Source organism: Gnatocerus cornutus, chromosome 3 (genome assembly GCF_029298725.1).
Source record: "Gnatocerus cornutus isolate USDA-ARS CGAHR chromosome 3, icGnaCorn1.1, whole genome shotgun sequence".
NCBI classification, from domain to species: domain Eukaryota; kingdom Metazoa; phylum Arthropoda; class Insecta; order Coleoptera; family Tenebrionidae; genus Gnatocerus; species Gnatocerus cornutus.
The window spans coordinates 12,727,777-12,752,106 of NC_142235.1; the positions used below are offsets into that span (position 1 = coordinate 12,727,777).

The 24,330-nt window shown below is 30.4% G+C and overlaps 2 protein-coding genes across 2 annotated transcripts in view; one reads left to right on the forward strand and one right to left on the reverse strand.

Annotated features, from left to right (window-relative positions):
- LOC148177058 (uncharacterized) overlaps positions 1 to 24,330 on the reverse strand; it is a 47,938-nt gene that overhangs the window by 5,532 nt on the left and 18,076 nt on the right. The window contains exon 3 of the mRNA XM_088032755.1: positions 5,809 to 5,878. The gene's annotated coding sequence lies outside the window, so the exon portion shown is untranslated. The remainder of the gene's footprint in view (positions 1 to 5,808; positions 5,879 to 24,330) is intronic.
- On the forward strand, positions 9,747 to 13,835 carry Amnionless (amnion associated transmembrane protein). Its single transcript, XM_088033253.1, has 3 exons — positions 9,747 to 10,026; positions 10,097 to 10,820; positions 13,628 to 13,835. The coding sequence occupies exons 1-3, from the start codon at positions 9,747 to 9,749 to the stop codon at positions 13,833 to 13,835; spliced, it is 1,212 nt and encodes a 403-aa protein (XP_087889379.1).

The window sequence follows — 24,330 nt, forward strand, 5'->3', positions numbered from 1 at the left end:
GCATATCCGGTGAGAGATTGGGAGATTTTGACAGTTGACATACAAGTTGGCAGCAAATTATGCTACACTAAAAACACTAAATTCCTACGCAAACTGGGTTGACAGGGTTGACAGTAAGTGGGATTCTTTTGTTATTTTACATTTCGCGCGTAAATTTAGTCACTTTTCGGTCATTCAATCTCTCATTGTACAAACTATACATTCAATTTTCCCCTAATTTTCTCCCTAAGGAATCAAAAACCTGCTTTACACTCAAAAAGTTTCGAAAATTTACACAGGAGAGTCGACCGAGCAGAATGAGCTGCACTTTATATCCGATGAGAGATTGGGAGATTTTGACAGTTGACATATAGGTTGACAGCAAATTATGCTACAAAATACACTAAAAACACTAAATTCCTACGCGAACTGAGTTGCCAGGGTTGACAGTAAGTGGGCTTATTTTGTTATTTTAAATTTCGCGCGTAAATTTAGTGACTTTTCGGTCATTCAATCTCTCACTATATAAACTAAAGTCCGTTTTTTTATTAAAAAACCACCAACACCGACCGCACTCTTCTAACAATTCACAACCGGCAACGTCGTCGATGGTGACTTTTTGGTGATAAAATCAAATAGGTTAGCTGCCTAATTGACAATTTGATTACACAAAACGGCCTTTCAGGCTGTGCCGAGTCTTTTCACTATTGAATCCTTTGATTTGCAACCCAACAGGCTGTAAAAAAACACGTTTTTAACGGAAACACTGCCTAATTTTCAGAAATGTCAAAAATTTGACAACTATTTTCTCACCAAAAATCTCCCTAGGCAACGTTGCCGGTTGTAATGCAAGGAAAAATTGCGGTGTTGGTGGTTTTAAAAAAAAAACGGACTTTATACATTCAATTTTCCCCTAATTTTTTCCCTAAGGACTCAAAAACCTGCTTTACACCCAAAAAGTTTCGAAAATTTACACAGGAAAGTCGACCGAGCAGAATGAGCTGCACTTTATATCCAATGAGAAATTGGGAGATTTTGACAGTTGACATATGGGTTGGCAGCAAATTATGCTACAAAATACACTAAAAACACTAAATTCCTACGCAAACTGGGTTGACAGGGTTGACAGTAAGTGGGATTCTTTTGTTATTTTACATTTCGCGCGTAAATTTAGTCACTTTTCGGTCATTCAAACTCTCACTGTAAAAACTATACATTCAATTTTCCACTAATTTCCTCCCTAAGGAATCAAAAACCTGCTTTACACCCAAAAAGTTTCGAAAATTTACACAGGAGAGTCGACCGAGCAGAATGAGCTGCACTTTATATCCGATGAGAGATTGGGAGATTTTGACAGTTGACATATAGGTTGGCAGCAAATTATGCTACAAAATACACTAAAAACACTAAATTCCTACGCAAACTGAGTTGACAGGGTTGACAGTAAGTGGGCTTATTTTGTTATTTTAAATTTCGCGCGTAAATTTAGTGACTTTTCGGTCATTCAATCTCTCACTGTACAAAATATCATTCAATTTTCCCCTATTTTTTTCCTTAAGGAATCAAAAACCTGCTTTACACCCAAAAAGTTTCGAAAATTTACACAGGAGAGTCGACCGAGCAGAATGAGCTGCACTTTATATCCGATGAGAGATTGGGACATTTTGACAGTTGACATATAGGTTGGCAGCAAATTATGCTACAAAATACACTAAAAACACTAAATTTCTACGCGAACTGAGTTGACAGGGTTGACGGTAAGTGGGCTTATTTTGTTATTTTAAATTTCGCGCGTAAATTTAGTGACTTTTCGGTCATTCAATCTCTCACTGTACAAACTATACATTCAATTTTCCCCTAATTTTTTCCCTAAGGACTCAAAAACCTGCTTTACACCTAAAAAGTTTCGAAAATTTACACAGGAGAGTCGACCGAGCAGAATGAGCTGCACTTTATATCCAACGAGAAATTGGGAGATTTTGACAGTTGACATATAGGTTGGCAGCAAATTATGCTACAAAATACACTAAAAACACTAAATTTCTACGCGAACTGAGTTGACAGGGTTGACAGTAAGTGGGCTTATTTTGTTATTTTAAATTTCGCGCGTAAATTTAGTGACTTTTCGGTCATTCAATCTCTCACTGTACAAACTATACTCCTACAAGTTGGTGACAATTTGAAAAATGTGACAGGTCTGGTTCGACATTCCCCAGAAATGACAACTGTTTCAAAAGTGTCGTTGATAAACGACCAATCACAGCGCCGTTTATTTCAACTTTTGCATATGTGGTAGGCGCCAAATTTAAAATGCAGCTCTGTGATTGGTGATTCGAGGCAGGTTCCTACTTTACCCGCGTCAAATGAATTATATTTACTTGAAAACCGTGTAAATGTTTTACAACAAATATTATCGCAGCGGTATTTACATAAATTTTACAACTATTGTTATTTAACAAGCGAATGCGTTCCGCTTCCATACTCCTGACCGCGACAATGGCCATAAAACCATAAACTCGCAAATCCATAAAAGAAAATAGCATCGTTTTCCCTCGTAGAAACCGAATTGAAGAAATCGAGGTCGATGAAACTCGATCCGCCCAAAAAATTAAAAAAAACTTAGCGAGTCAACGAACCAAATCTGCAATTAAATGACCCAACATGGTCGTAAGATCGTTATTTATCTGTTTACGATGAAGATGAGGTAAGAATAACCTTGACAAGGCCATCGCGAGTCTGCGTTCGTTCACGTCTCCATATACCGAGTGTTTGGTTTCAGTGAAGGTTGGCGGATACGGAGTAAATTATACACAATAACGTCGAATTAGCACCGCCTACAGGAGATTGCATTTTTTAATGGGATTCGTGTTGGCTTTGCAGTTTCCTGCAGTTTTCCGGTGACCTTAAGGTTATAAGTGTGGGTTTTTGTGGGTACAGTAGAAAGTTGGAGCAAATCAAGCAAATATTCATTTCGATTGTTATGAAATTGCGTAAACTTTAATTAGATTATGAGCGGCATAAGGAAGTTATTACTGAGGAAGCGAAAAAAAGTTATCGAATGGGCTGAGAAAAAAAGTGCTATTATTTACATATTTTCATTATTACTTGACACTTTTATGTTTAACAGCCGCAACGTTACAAGTTAGAAATTCAATATTTTTACATCTTTGTTGACAATTTTCAAAAATTTGGTATCCAAAATGACTAAAATTGTCAAAAAGGACAAAAATAACTTTATGTCAACATTTTTGATACAATGTGAAATATTTATATTGTATTCATTTGACTACTTTGCTCCAATTTTTAACATCAGATTGTTATGATAAATAGGTAAATAGCTATAAACACTTTTGACGTTTTGAATACTAAATTGTCTTGTTTGACAATTTTTGATAATATTCTAGACGATCTGAGAGGCATGACCTATGAATATCTCGATTTCGACAATTTTTGACCAAAATCGTTGAAAATGTCCACATTTTCGACAAAAAATAACTGAAATTTAACAATTTTTGACACAACTTTAAAAATCGTCAAAAACGGTAAAACTAAAAATAGTCAACATCAAATTTTGATGTATCCACTGTTTTTGTTAATTTTTGATAGTTTTTATCAATTTGAGGAATATGAGTTTTTGATTTGACTACATTTTTGAAAATTTAGTCAACATTCAGACTTGTCAAACCAACTTCTACGGCAATTTCTCTGAATTCAAATATTGATATTAAATCTACTCAACTGTACTAAATCAGTATTTTAAAATACCAAAATATTGTCAAAAATTGTCAAACACAAAAAATTAAGTAAAAAATTGGCATGTACTTTTAATTTGTTTTTGGTTATATATTTTCAACATTTCAACAATTTTGGAAAAAATTGTCAAACATGGTCGGATTTGGTTTAACATAAGTCAAACAACAATTATTATAAAATAATATTCACATTTCAAAAGTTTTAATCTTGAGTTGTTCAGAATTCAATATTCTAACATACTAGTTGACATTTTTCGAAAATTTGCTTGAAGAAAACGCCGAAAATTGTCAAACAAAACGTGAAACTACATTTTGACTCCTGAAATACATTTATAAATTTTTGGTTTTACTTTTTTTTTAGAACCGATATTGTCAATATCAAGTATTTTGAAAATTTACTCATATCATAATAACAGTGAAGTCAAATATTGATATTTATTCTAGCTAACTGCATTAAATCTGTTTTTTAATCCTCTTAAACCGGGAAAAATATTGTCAAAAATTGTCAAACACATTAATAAAGCAAAAACTGCCATTCACTTATAAATTATTTTCCGTAATCTACTTTAGTAACATTTCGATAATTTTATCTATTTCTACGTAATTGTCTTTGACAATTTGAAAATTTTAGTCAAAAATTGTCAAAATTGGGTTCTTTTTCTTTTAATAATAATCGCGACACTTCAAAAATCTTGGTTTTGAGCTGTTAAGAATTCAATATTCTTACTTTATATTGTTGACAATTTTCAAAAATTTAATAGATATAAGCAAACGTCAAAAATTGAGAAACAATACGTGAAACCATAATTTTGATGCCACCAATAAGTTTGTTCTTGTTTTTTTTTTTGATAATGTTGACCGATATTAACAAATCAAGTATGCACTTTGACAATTTTGAAAATTTAGTCAATAGTTGTCAGGTTTTAGTTTATCTTAAGTTTTATGACAATTGCATTAATGTCAAATATCGATATTAAATCTAGCGAACTCCACTAAATCTGTATTTTACTGGTGCCCTTATAAAATTTCCAAAAATTGTCAGACCCCAAAAATAAAACAAAAAATTGACATATACTTTGAATTTCATTTCAGTAATCTATGTATTTATTGTAAGTAAAATTTCTATATAGAATGTTGTAACTATTTGAAGCTCATTGCATATTTGACAATTTGAAAAAAAATGTCGAAAATTGTCAAAATTTGGATTATTTTCGCCTAATCCCGAGATTTCAAAGATCTTGGTCTTGAGTTGTAAATATTTTAATATTCTTACATCCTTGTTGACAATTTTCAATAATTTCATTTAATAAGAGGTCAAAAATTGTCAAACAGTTCATGAAACCAAAATTTTGATACTACCAATAAATTTGTTCATTGTTTTTCTTTACCTTTTAGGGAAAGTTGATCGATATTGACAAAATCAAGTATGCACTTTAACAATTTTAAAAATTTAGTCAAAATTGTCAGATTTTAGTCTCTCTTAAGGCCATGTAAGGTCACGGTGATGTCAAAAATTAATATTAAATCTAGCCGACTACTGCTCTAAATCTGTATTTTTCTCTCTTAAAATAGCCAAAGATGTTGTCAAAAATTGTCAAACACCTAAATATAGCAAAAAAATACATTCATTTATATTTTTCCGTAATATTTTGTTAGTAACATTTTAAACCAAATTGCGATTTTGACAATTTGAAAAGTTTAGTCCAAAATTGTCAAAATTTGGTTCATTTGTCCTTTTTTACTTTCGTTTTGTTAAAAATACTTAACGTCTGTTAACAATTTTCAAACAATTTGGTGTAGTAAAATCGCAAAAAGTGTCAAACAGGACCTTTGACAATTTTGAAAACTTCCATATTTCCAAAAATGTGTTCAAAATTTGTCAAAAACAACAATATAAATCAACAAATTTAGTTTCTTATCACTAGACTTTTCATGGAACGCTAGATTACGCCATACAGTCAATTTCCACGACCAACCGCGATCACGTTTGATTAAAACCATCAACATTCCAAGTTTGGAACTTTGTCACGTTTTTTTTTCGACCTTGCAACGCGGCTACGCACTTGCTCAACTTTACCTTGTTCTTTCCAATGCAATGAAGATTCTTAACATCAACTAGTGCTGTCGATCCAAATCATCGTTGACATCTGCAACAATAAAAAAATTAATTTCAGACACGATCGCAACTCCCATCATTAACATGCAACAACTTAATCGTCCTTGTTACGTAAAGAACGATTACTTAATAATTGATACGTCGTATCATAGATTGTCGTGATGCAAAAACACAGTGAAATGCGAGCTAAATTTAATCCGCTCAGGTCTACCAACCGCAAAGATATCAAACACGGACAATACCAGTGAATGGTATCGTAATAAATCAGTAGAAAGGAAGATGACACAGTTACCTTAGATTAGACGTTCACTTGTTAATGATTTACGAAAATAAAGCATCGAGTGGGCTAAGACTGTTTTTGGAAACAATTGGAGAAAGCCGAACGGTGATTTTCGATCTTTCTCAATCGCGTAATGAGAGTGACACTTGAGGAATGTATGCAAATTCACTTAATCGTCTTCACCCGTTATTGCAATTACGTAACGAGTATGGTAATGCATCTGTAGCATCCCACACGTCCCCTTTCACTGTGGGAATGTCGCAGTAGGCATCTCAAGATGGCGGTGGGCGCCATGTTGCATTGTTTTTTGTCGCGCGTCACTCGTGTACGCGCGCCTTAATTGAAACTTCAAATATGTTCATTGTAGTTTGGTATAAATATAAACATCAGTTCCGTTACTAGTTATTAGTCATATTTGAGTCATTTGCGAAGTTTATACTTTGTTATTAGGACGCAATAAAAAAAATTTCTAATGAGTCGGTTTGAATGTTGTTATTATTACTGTAACTGTATTTGACAATGCGGATATAAACAGTCTGTTTGAAGATTTAAATTAACGAGTCGGTGTTTACGAGGATCAATAAATCGGTGTTATTGGTTTTAGGAAGGCAGACAAAGAGTTGTTTGGATTGATGGGATTTCCATGTAATGAAATGAAGACTTTGTTTCTTATTCGAAAATTTTAGATGTTGAAGTTTTGATTCGGGAATTCTCAATTTGGGAGTTTGCGATTTTCGATACACGAATTGGAAATTGGAGAATTTTCGATTTTTGGATCTCTGGGACCAAATTTTATGAGGGAATAGGAAATTTTAGAAAATTCTGTCTAGGAATTGGTGGTTTAACAACTGGAACTTGACAAGTTTAGAAAAATTCTTGAACAGATGTCAAATTCACGCCATATGGAAAATTTTCTGATCGATTTTCAGTTTAAAAAATGAAATTTGTGAGTTTTCTTCTTCTTTTCGTAATCCTCTATTTGAAAATTGTGAATTTGGGAATTAACGCCACTGTCCGATATTGGAATTTCAAAATTTGAGAACTGTTGACTTCGGAAACGTATCTTTTGAACAAATTTTTTACTTAGGAATTGAAAATTTGCAAATATTCTATCTGATAAAATTTCAGTTTCGAATTATATACAATCAGTTTCTTCGTTTGGTCAAACTTTCATATTTAGTTGTAAATTTCGATCTAGCAATGTAAAAATTCTTCATTCAGGAATTATAAATTTAAGCACGTACACCGATTTTCAATTTAAAGCAGAAAATTTGTGACTTCGTTTTCATAATTCAAAATAGTCTTGAATTTGAGAATTGCCAATTTGGGAATTCACGCTTGAGACCCAGAAAATTGACGCCACTGTTCGATATCAAAATTAAAATTTTTAGAATTTTTGACTTCGGAATTGTTTCATTGCGACCGATTTTCAACTCGGGAATTGAGAATTTACAAAAGTTCTATCTGAAAATTAGTAGTAATTTGAAATTTTAGTTTCGAATTATAAATAATCAGTTTCTTCGTTTGATTTTACTTTCATATTTAATTGTCGAACTGGCAATGTGAGAATTCTTCATTCGGGAATTGCAAATTTAAGCGCGTACACCGATTTTCAATTTAATGCAGGGAATTTGTGACTTTTCGTTTTCATAATTCAAAATAGTCTTGAATTTGAGAATTGCCAATTTGGGAATTCACGTTTGGGACCCAGAAACTTGACGCCGTTGTTCGATATGAGAATTGGAAATTTGAAAATTTTTAACTTCGTGATTCTATCCTTAGGACCGATTTTCAACTTGGGAATTGGAAATTTAAGAATACTTTATCTGGGAATTGGTTATTTGAGAATTTTAGAGAAATTCTGGATATAGGAAAATTCGAATTCACAAATGAGCTTGGAGGATAATTTAATATCCAAACTTTCAAATTCCAATTCTGGATTCTTGACCATTTTGGAATTTTCAAATATTTCAGAATTTTTAGTTTCTTCATTTGATCAAATTTAACAGAGAATTCTTCATTCGGAAATTGAGAAGTGAAACCGATTTGTCAAAGTTTTTGATTTTAAATCTCTAAAATAATCTTCGATTTGAGAATTTTTAGTTTGAGCATTTACGTTTTGATGCGCCACTGTCTAATTTGAGAATTGGGAATTTAAAAATTTTCGCCTTCGGAGATTTTTAACTTGAGAATAGTGAATTATGTGAAAATTAACGGTTGAGAAATTGTCATTTGAAAATTTTAGAGAAATTTATCTGATGTTCAATATAGAAAATTTCAGTATGAATTCTTTTCCATCTTTCAATTTTCAAATGTTTGAGAATTTCCACTTTTAAGTTTGGACTATTAACTTTCTCTTTCGGTCAAATTGTTGGCAATGTGAAAATATTCGACTGGCGAATTGGTAATTTGAGAATTCTTAATTTGGAAATTCTCAATTTGGAAGCTGAAACCGAGCCTCGAATTAAATTTAAGAATTTTCATTTTCAGAATCCAAAATAATTGTCGATTTGAGAATTGCCAATGCGGGAATTTAGAAATTGTCCGAGATGAGGAATAAAACCTTGCGAATTCTTTATTCGGAAAATCATTAGAAACAGACAATTTGAGAATACATATTTTTAATTTGAGAATTTTTTGAAATTTGCTTTGGAAATTCGGAAATTTGACACAGATGTCTGATGCAAGATTTAAAATTTTGAGTACTTTGAACTTGGTTGTTATATTTTAAGAGCCAAATTTCATAATTGAAAATTTGAGAATTTTCTATTGGAAAATTTGTGTTTTGAGAATTGACATTTAGAAATATTTTTTACAGCAATTTTGGATCTGAAAAATTTTGAATTCTAAATTGAGGTCAGAAAAAAGTGTTTTAGTGTTGTAAATTTTCTCTATTGTTAAAAATTGAAATAGAAATTTGGGTGAATTTCCAAATGCCAATTTGAGAATTTTTGGCTTCAAAAATTAAAAATGTTTAACCAAATTTGGACATATCAAATGAGATTTTTAGATTTCAGAATAAATAGCAATTCGAGAATTTTTTATTTGGGAATTTCTTTCTTCGAATTTGACCATTTCAGTTTTTTTATTTGGCTAATGCGGTTGTTTATTCGTAAATTTTTAACTTGAAATTTATAGAATACAAATTTGTTCCGTGAATTGAGTTGAGAACCTATGTATTCAAAGATGCAAATAATCCAATAAGTCCTCTGAAACTTCGGAATTTTAAGAAATGTCAGTCGAAAAACTGGCGTTTAAAATTAAACAAAATTAGAATTATGAATTAAATTGCTCAAGTTCCAAATTTGTGAATTGAGCCGCAAACTTTGTTCCCCAATATCCCTAGAAAAAAACCAATGCCACCGTTAAATTCCTCTCTCAATTTTCCACAGAACTTCTTCACCCCAAATCAACTCTGCCAAAAAAATCGCCAGATCTAGTTAAAAGTCGCACTCTTTACCTTGCAACCTTTAAACCGTGTCAGTGTCCTCGTCAATTTCACTTTCTTTACATTACCACGCTAACAACTAAACGCTTTTACCGAATCACAAAAAACTCCAACACCCCCGTATCGAATTGCAGTAGGCGTTGAGAACGAAAACAGATGCAGTCTGAAACAATGCCGTATAGAATCGTCCGTCAATTTTTTCTTGTACTTGTCTTTTTCATTGTCATCGAAACAAAAGAAGTAATTTGGCGTTTTGACAGTGATATATCGAATCCTGATAATTGGATCGATGGGAAATTAGCGGAGGGTTGTAAAGGGATACATTTTTCGGAGGTGAACACCGCGCCGGTGTCCATCAGTAGCTTGACCACGGGGGAGGTGCAGTTGCCCCATGATGGAAGCATCGTGTTCGAAAAGAACGCTTTCATCGAGCTGAAGGACAACAAAAAATGTGAGTGGAGCTATATATTCAAAATGGCGACCGCCGCCATGTTCGATACCAACAATTTTTAACTGTGCAGGTATTAAATTGAAGCCCATCGATGTCCACTACTGGGAGGACCCCAACAGTTGGGTCCACCCAGACAATGTCGCCATCCCCGACAAAGAACGAATCCCGTGCGTGGACGATGACGTCATTTTGCCCAAAAAAGCCCACGTCGATCTCCACTTCAATAATCTCATAAGAGTTAGATCAATAAGAACCAAAGAAGGCGCTGATTTAAACCTCCACCTCTTCCATATAGGAACGTCCCCATGTACTGACCCATATGGGTGTCTCTGTCACGATCACCCCGTCATCTGTTACGAAAACCAGGAAGAAGTACCCCTAAATTGTGAAAACCCAATCGTTCCCGAGGAGTCCTGTCATGGGATCTGTGGGGCGTATTTGACTTTTAAACCAGGGAGAGGCCCCAAATTGGAAGAGATTAGAAAGAAGTTGAGGGAGTACCAAGTTGACACTTATGCGAGTCGAGTGAAGAATTATTTGGGGGGAGAAATGGTGCAAGTTGTTTTTGGAGAGAATGAGTATACGGGGAGAAGTGTGGAGGAAGCGGAGATTTTTCGGGAGTTTTTGGAGGAGGCTGGAGCGGGAAAGGTACAGATGTATAAGTCGGGGGAGATTTTGGAGGGAGGAGGGCATGGGCTGGGGATTATTTTTGGGAGTTTGGTTGGAGTGCTAGTGTTCTTTGGAGTTTTGATTTATTTCCATGGAAAGCCGTCGGTTATGGACGTGGTCGGCAGGTAAGCAAAACAATTCTCCTGTTTTTAGAAATGATATTTTGGAATTAGGAAAAATTCTCAAAATTAGGTACCATTAATTCAAAAAATAAAATATAAAATATTTCCAATTTTCGATTTTTAGAAATTAAATTTTGAGATTGGAAAAATTGTTACTTCGTTGCCTTAGAATAGCAAAGTACTCTCCATTTATTTGGAATTTAACAAAGTCTCAAGTTCTAGAATTTTCGTCGTTAAAAATTTTGAATTGATAAAATTCAATTCAATCTGCATTTTTTTGAAATAAAAAAACACTCCAGTTTTCCAATTTTTGCTAAATGTTCAAAGTTGAGAATTTTTAATTTTTTTAAATTTAATTTTGGAATTAGAAAAATTCTCAATATTATTACTTTGTGGGCATAAAATAACTAATTCCACATCTGTTTTTCCTGAAATTTAAAAAATCTTCAGTTTTCCAATTTTTGCCAATTCAAAATTTTGAGTTTTTAGAATTAGAGAAAATTCCAAAAAAATATTCCTTCGTCGGGATAAAATAACCAATTTTAAATATCAGTTCCTGTGATTATAAAAAAACCTCCAGTTTTCAATTTTCGCCAATTGTTCAAAACTTTGAATTTCTTATTTTTAGAAATGGAACTTTCGAATTATTACTTCGTCGGCTTCCAATAACAAAAATCAATCTGCATTTTACTGAATTAAAAAGAAAACTCTAGTTTTCCTATTTTCGCCTTATTTTGTGAGTTTGGAATGTTCGATTTTTAGAAAAAGAATTTTGAAATTAAAACTTTTCTCAAAATTATTATTATTACTTCATCGCGCATCGGCCCAAAAAATTAGTTCAATTAAGTATTTAAAAAATTGTGGTTTTTCAATTTTAGTTTTTTTCAACATTTAAATTTTCTTGATATTTCAAAATGAAACTTTAAAAGTAATAGAAAAAGTTTCCAAAATTATTATTTCGTTTAATAAAGTTCTTACTGCATTTTTAATTAAAAAAAACTCCAATTTTCCAATTTTCGTCAAAAGGTGAGTTTTAAATTTTTGATTTTTAAAAATAGAATTTTGAAATTCAAATTTATTACATCGTCGGCATTAAATAACCAATTTTCCAAATTTTGGATTTTTGATTTTTAGAAATAGGATTTTAGATTTAGAGAAAAATTCCCAAAATAATAAAGTTAATCTGAGCTTTTTAAATTTTTAAAAAATTTCAGTTTTCCAATTTTCGCCAAAGCAAACTTTTTGAATTTTGGTTTTTATAAATGGAATTTTGCATAAAATTTTTCAGCATAAAATAACTAGTTCTTCATATCCATTTCTGTAATAAAAAAAAACTCCAGTTTTTCAGTCTTGTCCAATTGTTCAAAGCTTGTAATTTTTTTATTTCTAGAAATTTAGACTTTGGAATTGAATAAATCCGAAAATTATCACTTCGTCGACTACAAATAACAAAGATCGATCTGCATTTTTGGAAAAAAAATCTCTAGTTTTCCAATTTTCGCAAAACTTTGTAACTTTGGATTTTTTGATTTTTTGAAATGGATATTTGGAATTAGCAAAATTCTTAAAATTTTTACTTTGTCGGTATTAAATAACCTAATTCTTTCAAAACATTCCTGCCATTTAAAAAGAATCTCGTTTTCCAATTTTCACCAATTATTGTTTAAAATTTTGAATTTTTGATTTTTAAAAATAGAATTTTGAAATTCAAAATTTTTACATCGTCGACATTAAATAACCAATTCTATCAGTTCTACAATTTTCGTCAATTATTGTTCAAAATTTTGGATTTTCGATTTTTAAAAATAAGATTTTAGATTTGGAGAATAATTCCCAAAATGGTAAAGTTAATCTGCACTTTTTAAATTTTTTAAAATCTTCAGTTTTCCAATTTTCGCCAAAACAAACCTTATAAAATTTTGGTTTTTATAAATGGAATTTTAGAATTGGGGAAATTCTCAAAATAATTCCTTCGTCGGCATAAAATATCTAGTTCTAAATATCCATTCCTGTAATAAAAAAACTCCAGTTTTTCAGTCTTCTCCAATTGTTCAAAACTTGTAATTTTTTTATGAATTGAATAAATCGGGAAATTATCACTTCGTAGACTTCTAATAACAAAGATTGATCTGCATTTTTGAATAAAAAAAATCTGCAGTTTTCCAATTTTCGAAATTTTGTAACTTTGGATTTTTTGAAATGGATATTTGGAATTAGCAAAATTCTTAAAATTATTACTTTGTCGGTATTAAATAACCTAATTCTATCAATACTTTCCTGCAATTTAAAAAGAATCTCGTTTTACAATTTTCACTAATTGTTCAAAATTTTGAATTTTTGATTTTTAAAAATAGGATTTTAGTTTTGAAAAAAAAATTCTAAAATTATTATTTCGTTGCCTGAGAACAACAAAGTTTTATCTGCAGGTTTTGGAATTTAAAAAATCTTCAGTTTTCAATTTTCGTCAATGTTCAACATTTTGAATTTTTAATTTCTAGAAATTTTGATGCTAAACGACGATTTCTCGTTGATTCTCGCCGTTTTCTGGCTTGGATTTGCAAAGAGTTCAAAATCTGCAAAACCACTAATTTTTATTTTTATATTATTTTATTTGAAATTGATTTTTTTCCAAATTTTCAAAGCTTTTATTAAAAAATGAAAATACCATTTCCATTAATTTAATAAAATTCGTTATTTTAAGCATTTACGAAGAAAAAAATTAAAAACGAACGATAACATAAAATAAAAAAAATAAAAAAGTACATGACCTGATCACATTGAAACCACTAAAAAACTCATCTTCTTTTTAGATTCAGCCGCAGCAGAGGCTCCATCTTCAACACGTCGTTCTTCGCCCGCTTCGACACCACCGATGAGAACCTCATCATCGACGGTCACTCCGAAACCGGGTCAATCCTCGACATCGCCAAATCCTTCGATAACCCCATGTACAACCAGCCTTCAACCGCCGACCACGAAAATCCATTGTACGAAGTGACGAAAGACATCGAAGAATAAAATACTTTCGCTTGTACCACTCTTTAACTGAATTAAATAACCGTGTCTCGTATATACTTAAGTCATCGTTGTAATTTTAGTGACGACACTATTGTTTATCATTAAAATTGTTAGTTAGATTCTTTCGTTAGTCATCTGAGACCTTGGCGGCTTTTTTATATCTTCTTCGGATTACGAAGGTAACGGATAAGTACTGATTAATGTTTTAATTGGTGATTTAGCAAGGTCTAAATTTAAAATTTACATCAGATTTTAGTGTGAAGTGAGACGAAAGTGTGGTGTTCATTGGGAATCAATTTGGATTTTTTTTCGATGGAATGACACGGAAGTTGGGGAGAGGAACAATAGATTTTGGTTGCGTTACATTTGAGTAACGAGACAATTAAAAAACATTGGCGAAAACGGTTAAATGGGGAGATTTTATCATGAAATGGACACGAAAACGAACAAATTCTATTGCGGTGTTGCGTGACTTGGAAGGAAGAGCGTTCACTTTCAGGCGAAAATGTGAAAAATCGGAGAAATTGTTAAACCAGACAAGTGGTTTCAATGTGAACACACTTTTTGTTAAAAATATGTATTTTTACAAGTTTTATTGTTAAAACTACAAAATATCGCTTTTCTGACTTTAGAATCTCCACCTATTACATTAAAAAAAAATAAATCAAAAGAGAAAATCTTCGTCAAATTTCTTCTTTTTTGATCCAAACAGAAAATAGAAAATAGAAACTTCTTTGATAAAAATAATTTTTGGCTGCTGTGTATTCCAGCAATGGGAAACAGTTTTTACAGCTTTTGTTAGAGTAAAATCAAATTTTTTTTATTAATGGTTTCAATGTGAGCATACACTATTTTATTAATTATTCGTATTTTATCATGCATTTCGTTTAGTTTTAATCACTTTTTCCGTTGTGAGGACTAGAAATAGTTTGGTATTAAACCACTGAAAATGGTATTACAATTTATTGATTATAAACTCCACCAAATAAAAATGTTCTAGACACTTCAGAAATTTTTAGTTTGAAGACGAACTGAAATTTTTCATTTTTTACAAAATAAAAATTTGTATTTCTGAAAATGTTAACTCTATGGCGATGAAATTCGTGAAGATCATTATTGTTGACCTTATTATCAACTCCACCAAATTAGAATGTTCTAGCGCAAACAATAACAAATTTTTGGAAATTTTTATTTTGCATAAGAACGAAGAATTTTCAATTTTCATCAATAAAAAATTTGTATTTCTGTTAGTTTTAACGCAATGGCAATAAAATTCGGGGAGTTTACTAGTTTAAATAATAACTCTACCAAATTAAAAAAAAAGTTTTCAAATTTTTATTTTAAAGACGAACTAAAAAATTTATTATTTTTTTTAGAAAAACAATTTAAACGCGATAGCAATAAAATATGAAATTCTGAGAGTTTCTTATTTTAAATATGATTATCAACTCCACCAAATTAGAATGGTCCAAAACAAAATAAAACATTTTTTAGAAATGATTAACTTAAAGAAAACAAAGAATTTAAAAATTCATAAAAATAAAAATTTGTACTTTTGCTAATTTGAATTATGTGGCAAACGAACTTGGCAAGTGAAATAGTTTAAAAAAGTTTAATATCTCTACTAAATTTAAAAAAAAATTGAGCAGAAAAAACAATTTTTACAAATTTTTATTTGGTAGACAAACTAAAAATTTACACATTTTTTTAGACAACAATTCATAAATCTGACAATTTTAACTCTATGGTAATGAAATTTCGGGAGTTTATTACTCTTAACATAGTTACCAACTCCATTAAATTAGAACATTTTAGAACAAAAGAAACAGTTTTTAGATTTTTTTTATCAGGATAATTGAAAATTTTCTATTTTCATAAATTAAAATTTGTATTCCACTAATTTTAACGCTATGGCAATAAAATTTAGAGAGTTGACAAGTTTAGGCAAATTAAATAATTTTATTAAATTAAAAAAAATAGATCAGAAAAAACAGTTTTTGTAAAAATTTTATTTTAACGACGAACCCAAAATTTTCATATTTTTTTTTTCAGATAAAATTCGTAATTTTAACTCCATGGCAATAAAATTCAGGTAGTTTATTACTTATTAGTTTTAACATAGTGTTCAACTCTACTAAATTATAATGTTGTTTAATAAAGTTTTCAGAACTTTTTATTTTGTGTGCAAACTATAATTTTCCTATTTATATAAATCAAAATATGCATTTCTGTTACTTTTAACGCAATGGCAATAAAATTTTGGAAAGTCGACCAACTCGAGCAAATTAAATAATTTTATCAAATTAAAAAAAAATAGAACAGAAAAGACAGTTTTTGCAAATTTTTATTTAACGACGAACTTAATAGTATATTAAGTATTAAGAACGGTAAGGACACTTTACCGATCGAAGACAATTGTTTGTAGGAGGAGCGCAGCGGTGACTCCAATTATTGTCTGAGATCGGTATAGTCCTTAACGTTCGTGATGCTTATAATATTTTTTGCACGATAGACAAATTTCGATTATTTTTATAAAACTAAAAATGTTACAAATAATTGACATTAATTGTTCTTAAATAATTCCTGAAAAGTCAAAATTTCGGTCTGAGAATGAAATCTTTCTTTTTTAATGACTATTTTTAAATTTTTACTTAAATTTTGTGCTTACCGTTTTGTTTATTTTGGTAACCAGTAAACTCAACTTACTGTTCCAACAGCAGGCGCGGTAACTAAGCAAAATTGTTCTATCGTGCAAAAATATATTATTTTTTAGATAAAAATTCGTAATTTTAACTATGGCAATAAAATTCAGGTAGTTTATTAGTTTTAACATGGTTATCAACTCTACCAAATTAGAATGTTTTAGAGGAAAAATGAACAGTTTTTAGAAATTTTTTATATTGCAGACAAACTAAGAATTTTGAATTTTCATTAATAAAAATTTATACAATTTCTGCTAATTTTAACAAAATGACAATAAATGAAAATTGATTTGTTTAAACAAGTTTAACAACTCTACCAAATTTAAAAAAAATAGAGCAAAAAAAACAATTTCTACAAATTTTTATTTAGAAAACAAATCAAAAGTTTACATTTTTTTAGACAAAAATTCGTAATTCTGGCAGTTTTAACTCTATAGCAATAAAATTCAGGCAGTTTCTTATTTTTAACATAGTTATTAACACCATCAAATAAATAATATAAATATAAATAAAAAAATATATTGGTGCAAAAGAAACAGTTGTTTTAATTTGAATTTTAACGATATGACGATAAACTTTAAAAAGTTGACTAGTTTGAACAAGTTGAATAATTTTACCAAAATTAAATAATGCAATTACGAACTAAGAATTTTCCATTCTTACAAAGAAAAATTTGTATTAAATTTCTGGTAATTATATAGCAATGAGAATAAAATTAACTAGTTTAAACAAGGTCATTAACTTCACCAAATTAAAAAGTTTTAATACAGTAAAATTTTTTTTATAAATTTTTATTTTGACGACTTTTTACATCATTTTTAATAGTGTCTGTTTGGCCACAATTAAAATTGAAAAATTTAAAACCAACAGAAAATATTGAATTGAATTTAGTTTACAAATTTGAATTTTAAAGTTGCAGGTTTGAAAATCAACATAAAAACATAAAACCTTGACATTCAAAAAGATAAAAGAAACTTCTTATTTAAAAAGCCAATTACCTTAAAAGAAAGCATCCCAAAAATCCGATATTCAAAAAAAAAGCGAGAAAAATTTCGAAACAAAGAAACTAAATCCAAAATTGTTAGAAAATATCGTAATCTAAATCCACAAAACTCACATTTTTGAAACCTAAGAATAACAGTTGAAAACATACAACTTTAGGAAGTTTACCAATCTAAATTAATTTATGTTTTTATTTAATGTCACAACCTAATTTTCCAATCCATCCGCAGAAAACCTGAATTTAGAAACCACCCAAGCCAACCTATAACACTATTAAAAAAGTAGAGAAACCGAAACAGGTTGCAACCAAAATGCCAAACAAGAATTTTTTAAACAGGAAACCTGCACGACATAAACAACCGCTCGCCAACGAAGGTTGAAATTTTGACAGGTACTTACATTAATCAAGCGCGCGTACGTCAAACCACCAGCACTGCCGATAAAACAGTGACCTAACCCATCCAATATTGTTCCGGAAAACCCACCTTCCCCTACTTCCCCGGATTTTTGAGCCACAAAATGTCATCGACGCATTGTTGCAAACTCGTTCGCTTATTTGCATTAAATTAATCCCGCATCTGAGTCATTGAATAAAATGAATAAAATTAAGAAAAACGCGCCCAAGAAAATGTGGGTTGGGGTTAAAGCTCAAAAAATTCAAATTCGTATTCAAAATTTCGAAACAATCAAGATTAGGTTGTTATTATTAATATTAAAATTGCAGTGGATGCGCGTTAATTAGAATTATTTCTAGCTCAGTCAAGGCCGATGGCGGAGATAAGTAAATTTATTTAAATTTTTTTCTAGATAATTAGATTTTGTCGGTGTAATTTTTAATTGAAATCTCCTTGACATTTTGAGTATTGAATTTGGGCGTAGACAACTTCCTCTTGAAACCAGCTCTAAAAATCTTTCAACTAAACAGTTATCTTCGTGAAGAAATCCTCGAGGAAATTAGTTGACCTTACGGTATTCGATATTGAAATTGTGTTCCTATTTTACAAACGAGGATTCTAACCTAAAAAACGTGGACAGTGGTGATCGGCAAATTGCCGGTAATGTTAAAAGATTCATAACGGTGCAGATGCGTTCGTTAAAACTCTTAATAATGACTGCAACTAACGGAATGAACTCTATGGTAAATCACGCGTGAAAGCTTTTTGAAACTGAAAAATTCGGCTTGGTGGTCGAGAAATTAGCAAAAAGTTTACTTACTTATTATTAGAAAAGAAGAGAAAAGCAGGGCGACCGCAGCGAGAAAAATGGTTTATGGGATTTTTGTGGGGGCAAAATACCTGCTGTCGTAAAGATAACGAGAGATTTCTTGGGATTGTTTGCCGCAGTTCGTTTCGTCGACTTTAAATGAATTTTTTCAAAAGTACATTTTAAAGTGGCATTAAATACTATTAGGCTGCCAAAAATGGCATTGGCAAAATTCGCAAATTTTTAGGCGATTTTCCAAATTAAGAATACCTAAAAGTTCCAGCCTATAAACTTGAAGAACCAAAGGTACATTTTTTGGGGCGAACCAAAAATTTCCTTTTTTTTTAAATCATTTCTCATTCTGGTAATTTTTACTCTATGATAACAAATATTTGGAAGTTTATGAGTAGCAACAGGTTTTACAACTCCACTATACAGGGTCCGGCAACACTTGTGTCCACCCCCAAAATCGTCTTTAATTTTAAAGATAAAATTTTGAAAATTTGCATACGCTCACAGTTGACAAAGCTCTAGAAGCTGACGTAAAAATTTGTTTTTTATCACTGATAGTTTTGGCGTCGCGACGCCTTAAAAATGTAATTGTTAGGTAATTGTGAGGGTTTGTGATATCAACCCCTAATTTAATTTTTTTTCAATATAAATATGTTAAAAATATCTGAGTTATTATTTTAGATTCAATGCAAATAGTCTTCAAAATTTGAGGAAAAAATGCTGTTTTATCAAGTTAGTTTCCAATTTTATTATGTCAAAATTGGGAACTACGTTTACACCCATCTGTCAACATCTTGTGTCACAAATGACATCTATTCTTTGGCTCGCTTTAGATTGTAACAAAAGTGTTACTTGGTGAAATTGTCACTTTGTCGATGTTAATTAACGATTTCTGGTGTCCATAAAGTGCAACATGCCCGTGGTAATCAAAATTAACCTTTATAAAAGTGAGTGAAGTGACTTGTGAAATTTTGGTGTAAACGTAGATTGCCGCTGCACTGTCATAATTTTGAAAACTAACTTGATAAAGCAACGTTTTTTTCGCAAATTTTAAACACAATTTGCATTAGATTTAAAATAAAAACTCAGATATTTGTACCACAGTTATGTTGAAATAAAATTGAATTCGCGTATATTTCCGCAAAAACTCAAAAATCGCTAAAAATTATACTTCTTAGGCGTCGCGACGCCAACCAAACCGTGATAAAAAAAACAAATTTTTACGTCAGCTTCTAGAGCTTTGTCAACTATGAGCGTATGCAAATTTTCAAAATTTTATCTTTAAAATTAAAGACGATTTTGGGGGTGGACACAAGTGTTGCCGGACCCTGTATAAGAAAAATAAAATGAAACAGAAGTGTCTTACTTTTTACAAACAAACAATTTTCATTTTTTTAAGATAAAAATTTATGTTTATTATAGTTTATAATTTTTACCATGATGACATCAAATTTAAATGTATTAGGGCAAAAGAAACAGAAATTTTTATTTTGCGAACGAACTAACAAATTTCCATTTTCAATAATAAAAATTTGTATTTCCGGCAATTTTAACGCTATGTCAATAAAATTTTGGGAGTTTATTATTTTCACAATGTTTATCAAATACAGCAAATTAGAATGTTTTAGATCAAAAGAAACAGATTTTGTAAATTTTTATTTCGGAGACAAACTAAAAATGATTAATTTTCATAAATAAAAAGTTGTATTTCTAGTAATTTTAACGTCATGGTAATGAAATTTGGAGGGTTTATTATTTTTACCATGATTATCAACTTCACCAAATTTGAATGTTTTTGGGCAAAAGAAAAAGTTTTCGGAAATTTTTATTTTGCGGACGAAATAAAAATGTTCTATTTTCACCAACAAAAATTCGTATTTCTAGTAATTTTAACGCTATGGCAATGAAATTCAGAGAGTTTGTTATTTTTACCATGATTATTAACTCCATCAAATTGGAATATTTTAGAGCGAAAGAATCAGATTTTAGAAATTTGTATATTGCAAACGAACTAGCAATTTTCCATTTTCACAAATAAAAATTTGTATTTCTAGTAGATTTAACGCTCTTGCAATGAAATTTGCGGAGTTTATTATTTTTACCATAATTATCAATTCTGCCAAATTAACATGCTTTAGGACAAAATAAACAGTTTTTAAAAAAATTTATTTTGCGAACGAAATAAAAAAATAATATATTCATCAATAAAAATTTCTATTTCTGATAATTTTAGCGCTGCTGCAATAAAATTTGGAAAATTTGTTACTTTTACCATGATTATCAAATACAGCAAATTAGAATGTTTTAGAGCAAAAGAAGCAGAGTTTGGAAATTTTTTATTTCGGAGACAAACTAAAAATAATAAATTTTTATGAATAAAAATTTGTATTTCTGGTAATTTTAACGTCATGGTAATGAAATTTAGGGAGTTTATTATTTTTACCATGATTATTAACTACACCAAATTTGAATGTTTTAGGGCGAAAGAAAAAGTTTTCGAAAATTTTTATTTTGCGGACGAAATAAAAATGTTCTATTTTCACCAATAAAAATTCGTATTTCTAGTAATTTTAACACTATGGCAATGAAATTCAGGGAGTTTGTTATTTTTAGCATGATTATCAACTCCACCAAATTGAAATATTTTAGAGCAAAAGAAGCAGATTTTAGAAATTTTTATTTTGCAAACGAACTAGCGATTTTCCATTTTCACAAATAAAAATTTGTATTTCTGGTAGATTTAACGCTCTTGCAATGAAATTTGCGGAGTTTATTATTTTTACCATAATTATCAATTCTGCCAAATTAACATGCTTTAGGACAAAACAAACAGTTTTTAAAAAATTTTATTTTGCGAACGAAATAAAAAAATTCTATATTCATCAATAAAAATTTGTATTTCTGATAATTTTAGCGCTGCTGCAATAAAATTTGGAAAACTTGTTACTTTTACCATGATTATCAAATACAGCAAATTAGAATGTTTTAGAGCAAAAGAAGCAGAGTTTGGAAATTTTTTATTTCGGAGACAAACTAAAAATAATAAATTTTTATGAATAAAAATTTGTATTTCTGGTAATTTTAACGTCATGGTAATGAAATTTAGGGAGTTTATTATTTTTTACCATGATTATTAACTACACCAAATTTGAATGTTTTAGGGCGAAAGAAAAAGTTTTCGAAAATTTTTATTTTGCGGACGAAATAAAAATGTTCTATTTTCACCAATAAAAATTCGGATTTCTAGTAATTTTAACACTATGGCAATGAAATTCAGGAAGTTTGTTATTTTTACCATGATTATCAACTCCACCAAATTGAAATATTTTAGAGCACAAAAAAAGCAGATTTTAGAAATTTTTATTTTGCAAACGAACTAGCAATTTTCCATTTTCACAAATAAAAATTTGTATTTCTGGTAATTTTAACGTCATGGTAATGAAATTTAGGGAGTTTATTATTTTTACCATGATTATTAACTACACCAAATTTGAATGTTTTTGGGCGAAAGAAAAAGTTTTCGAAAATTTTTATTTTGCGGACGAAATAAAAATGTTCTATTTTCACCAATAAAAATTCGTATTTCTAGTAATTTTAACACTATGGCAATGAAATTCAGGGAGTTTGTTATTTTTACCATCATTATCAACTCCACCAAATTGGAATATTTTAGAGCAAAAGAAGCAGATTTTAGAAATTTTTATTTTGCAAACGAACTAGCAATTTTCCATTTTCACAAATAAAAATTTGTATTTATGGTAAGGTTAACGCTCCTGCAACAAAATTTGCGGAGTTTATTATTTTTACCATAATTATTAACTCTCCCAAATTATTATGCTTTAGGGCAGAAGACAGTTTTTAGAAATTTTTATATCGCGAACAAAATAAAAAAATTCTATTTTCATCAATAAAAATTTGTATTTCTGATAATTTTAACGCTGTTGCAATAAAATTTGGAGAATTCATTATTTTTACCATGGCTATCAACTCCAGCAAATTAGAATGTTTTAGAGCAAAAGAAACAGATTTTGTAAATTTTTATTTCGAGAATTAACTAAATCACATCAATTTTTATCAATAAAAATTTGTATTTCTAGTAAATTTAACGCCATGGGAATGCAATTTGGGGAGTTTATTATTTTTACCATGGTTATCAACTCCACCAAATTAGAATGTGTTAGAGCAAAAGAAACAGATTTTAGAAATTTTTATTTTGCGAACGAACTAACAATTTTCCATTTTCATAAATAACAATTTGTATTTCCGGTAATTTTAACCCTATAGCAATGAAATTTTGTCTAATATGATCTACCTATTTTCATAAATAAAAATTTGTATTCAACGCTATGGCAATTAATGTTTTCTATGATTAATATCAACTTCACCAAATTAAAAACTTGTAAAATAGAGAAAACAGTTTTTTTTTAAACTGACAGACCAGAAATCTTAGGCTTTTGATATAAACAGACTGAATGTCTGTCCTAAAATTGTCAAAGTTTCGTGTAAGCAAGCCTAAATTATGAAGCCGAAACCTAAACTTCCTGGTGAAATGGCCCATAAATAATTAATTAAACTTAAATTAAGCTGTCACCGTTTTTTGTATTATCTACATTATTGTTTCTGTTGTGGTTTTTGCTTTTTAAGTTTCATTTTGTCACGGTGTTTGGTATATTAAAAAGACAAAAATCACTCCGTTAGGTAACAAAACAAAATTACCTGTCTAAAGTAAAAGTTCTTAAATCCTAAAAAAACAAGTAAAAGCACCTCTCCATCTCGAGCTGTTCAACTATCAATTAACATACATGAGCAAATCGCTATTACCATAAAAATAAAGGTCATAGATTATTATAATTAGTAATTACCCTCATGCTCGTTGTGTAACCATCACGAAATTACGGTCAAGTACCACCAAATTTATTGATTAGTATAATGACACTCTTCGGACGCCAGAGGAAGTTGGGATTTCTGCCACATTTCCCAAGACCTTGTTCTGAATTATTTAAAGGCGTGGTGACATTTTTGCATAAAAAGAATGTTTGTATTGTTTTAATTTTATGACTTATTTATTCAGTATTTGGCACGCGAATCGCTCATATTTAAGTCAAATTGTGGCATTCCCAAGGATGCAGATTGGAAAGTGCATGGCCATAAGTCGTGATGCGCCGAAGATCCCGACTTTCTAAACTCTCGCTATGGTTTTACATAACACTTTTTTTTGGCGGTTCCCTGCTGGAATTTGATTTAGTGTCAATGCGCATCGTGACAGAGAATGCAGTTTCTTCCTTTTATGGATCCTGAGGAGTTCCGGTTTTTCTCTCGAAACATGTTATAAATGCTTGTTGACGTGGTTTTGGCAGATAAATGCTTCCGCGATTTTTTTTTAAATTCTTCGCTAAAATCGCGAATCTATGACGGCCTTGGTTCAATTTTAGGTGCGTCCACATATTTCCGATCGGGTTCGTGTCTGGTCAGTTTGGCGGCTATTGCGGGTTTTCCGATGTTTGCGAAGCTAACAGTGTTTCAGGTCGTTGTCTCCTAGGATCTTTGTTTACTTTGGATATTTTTAGCTGTGTCAC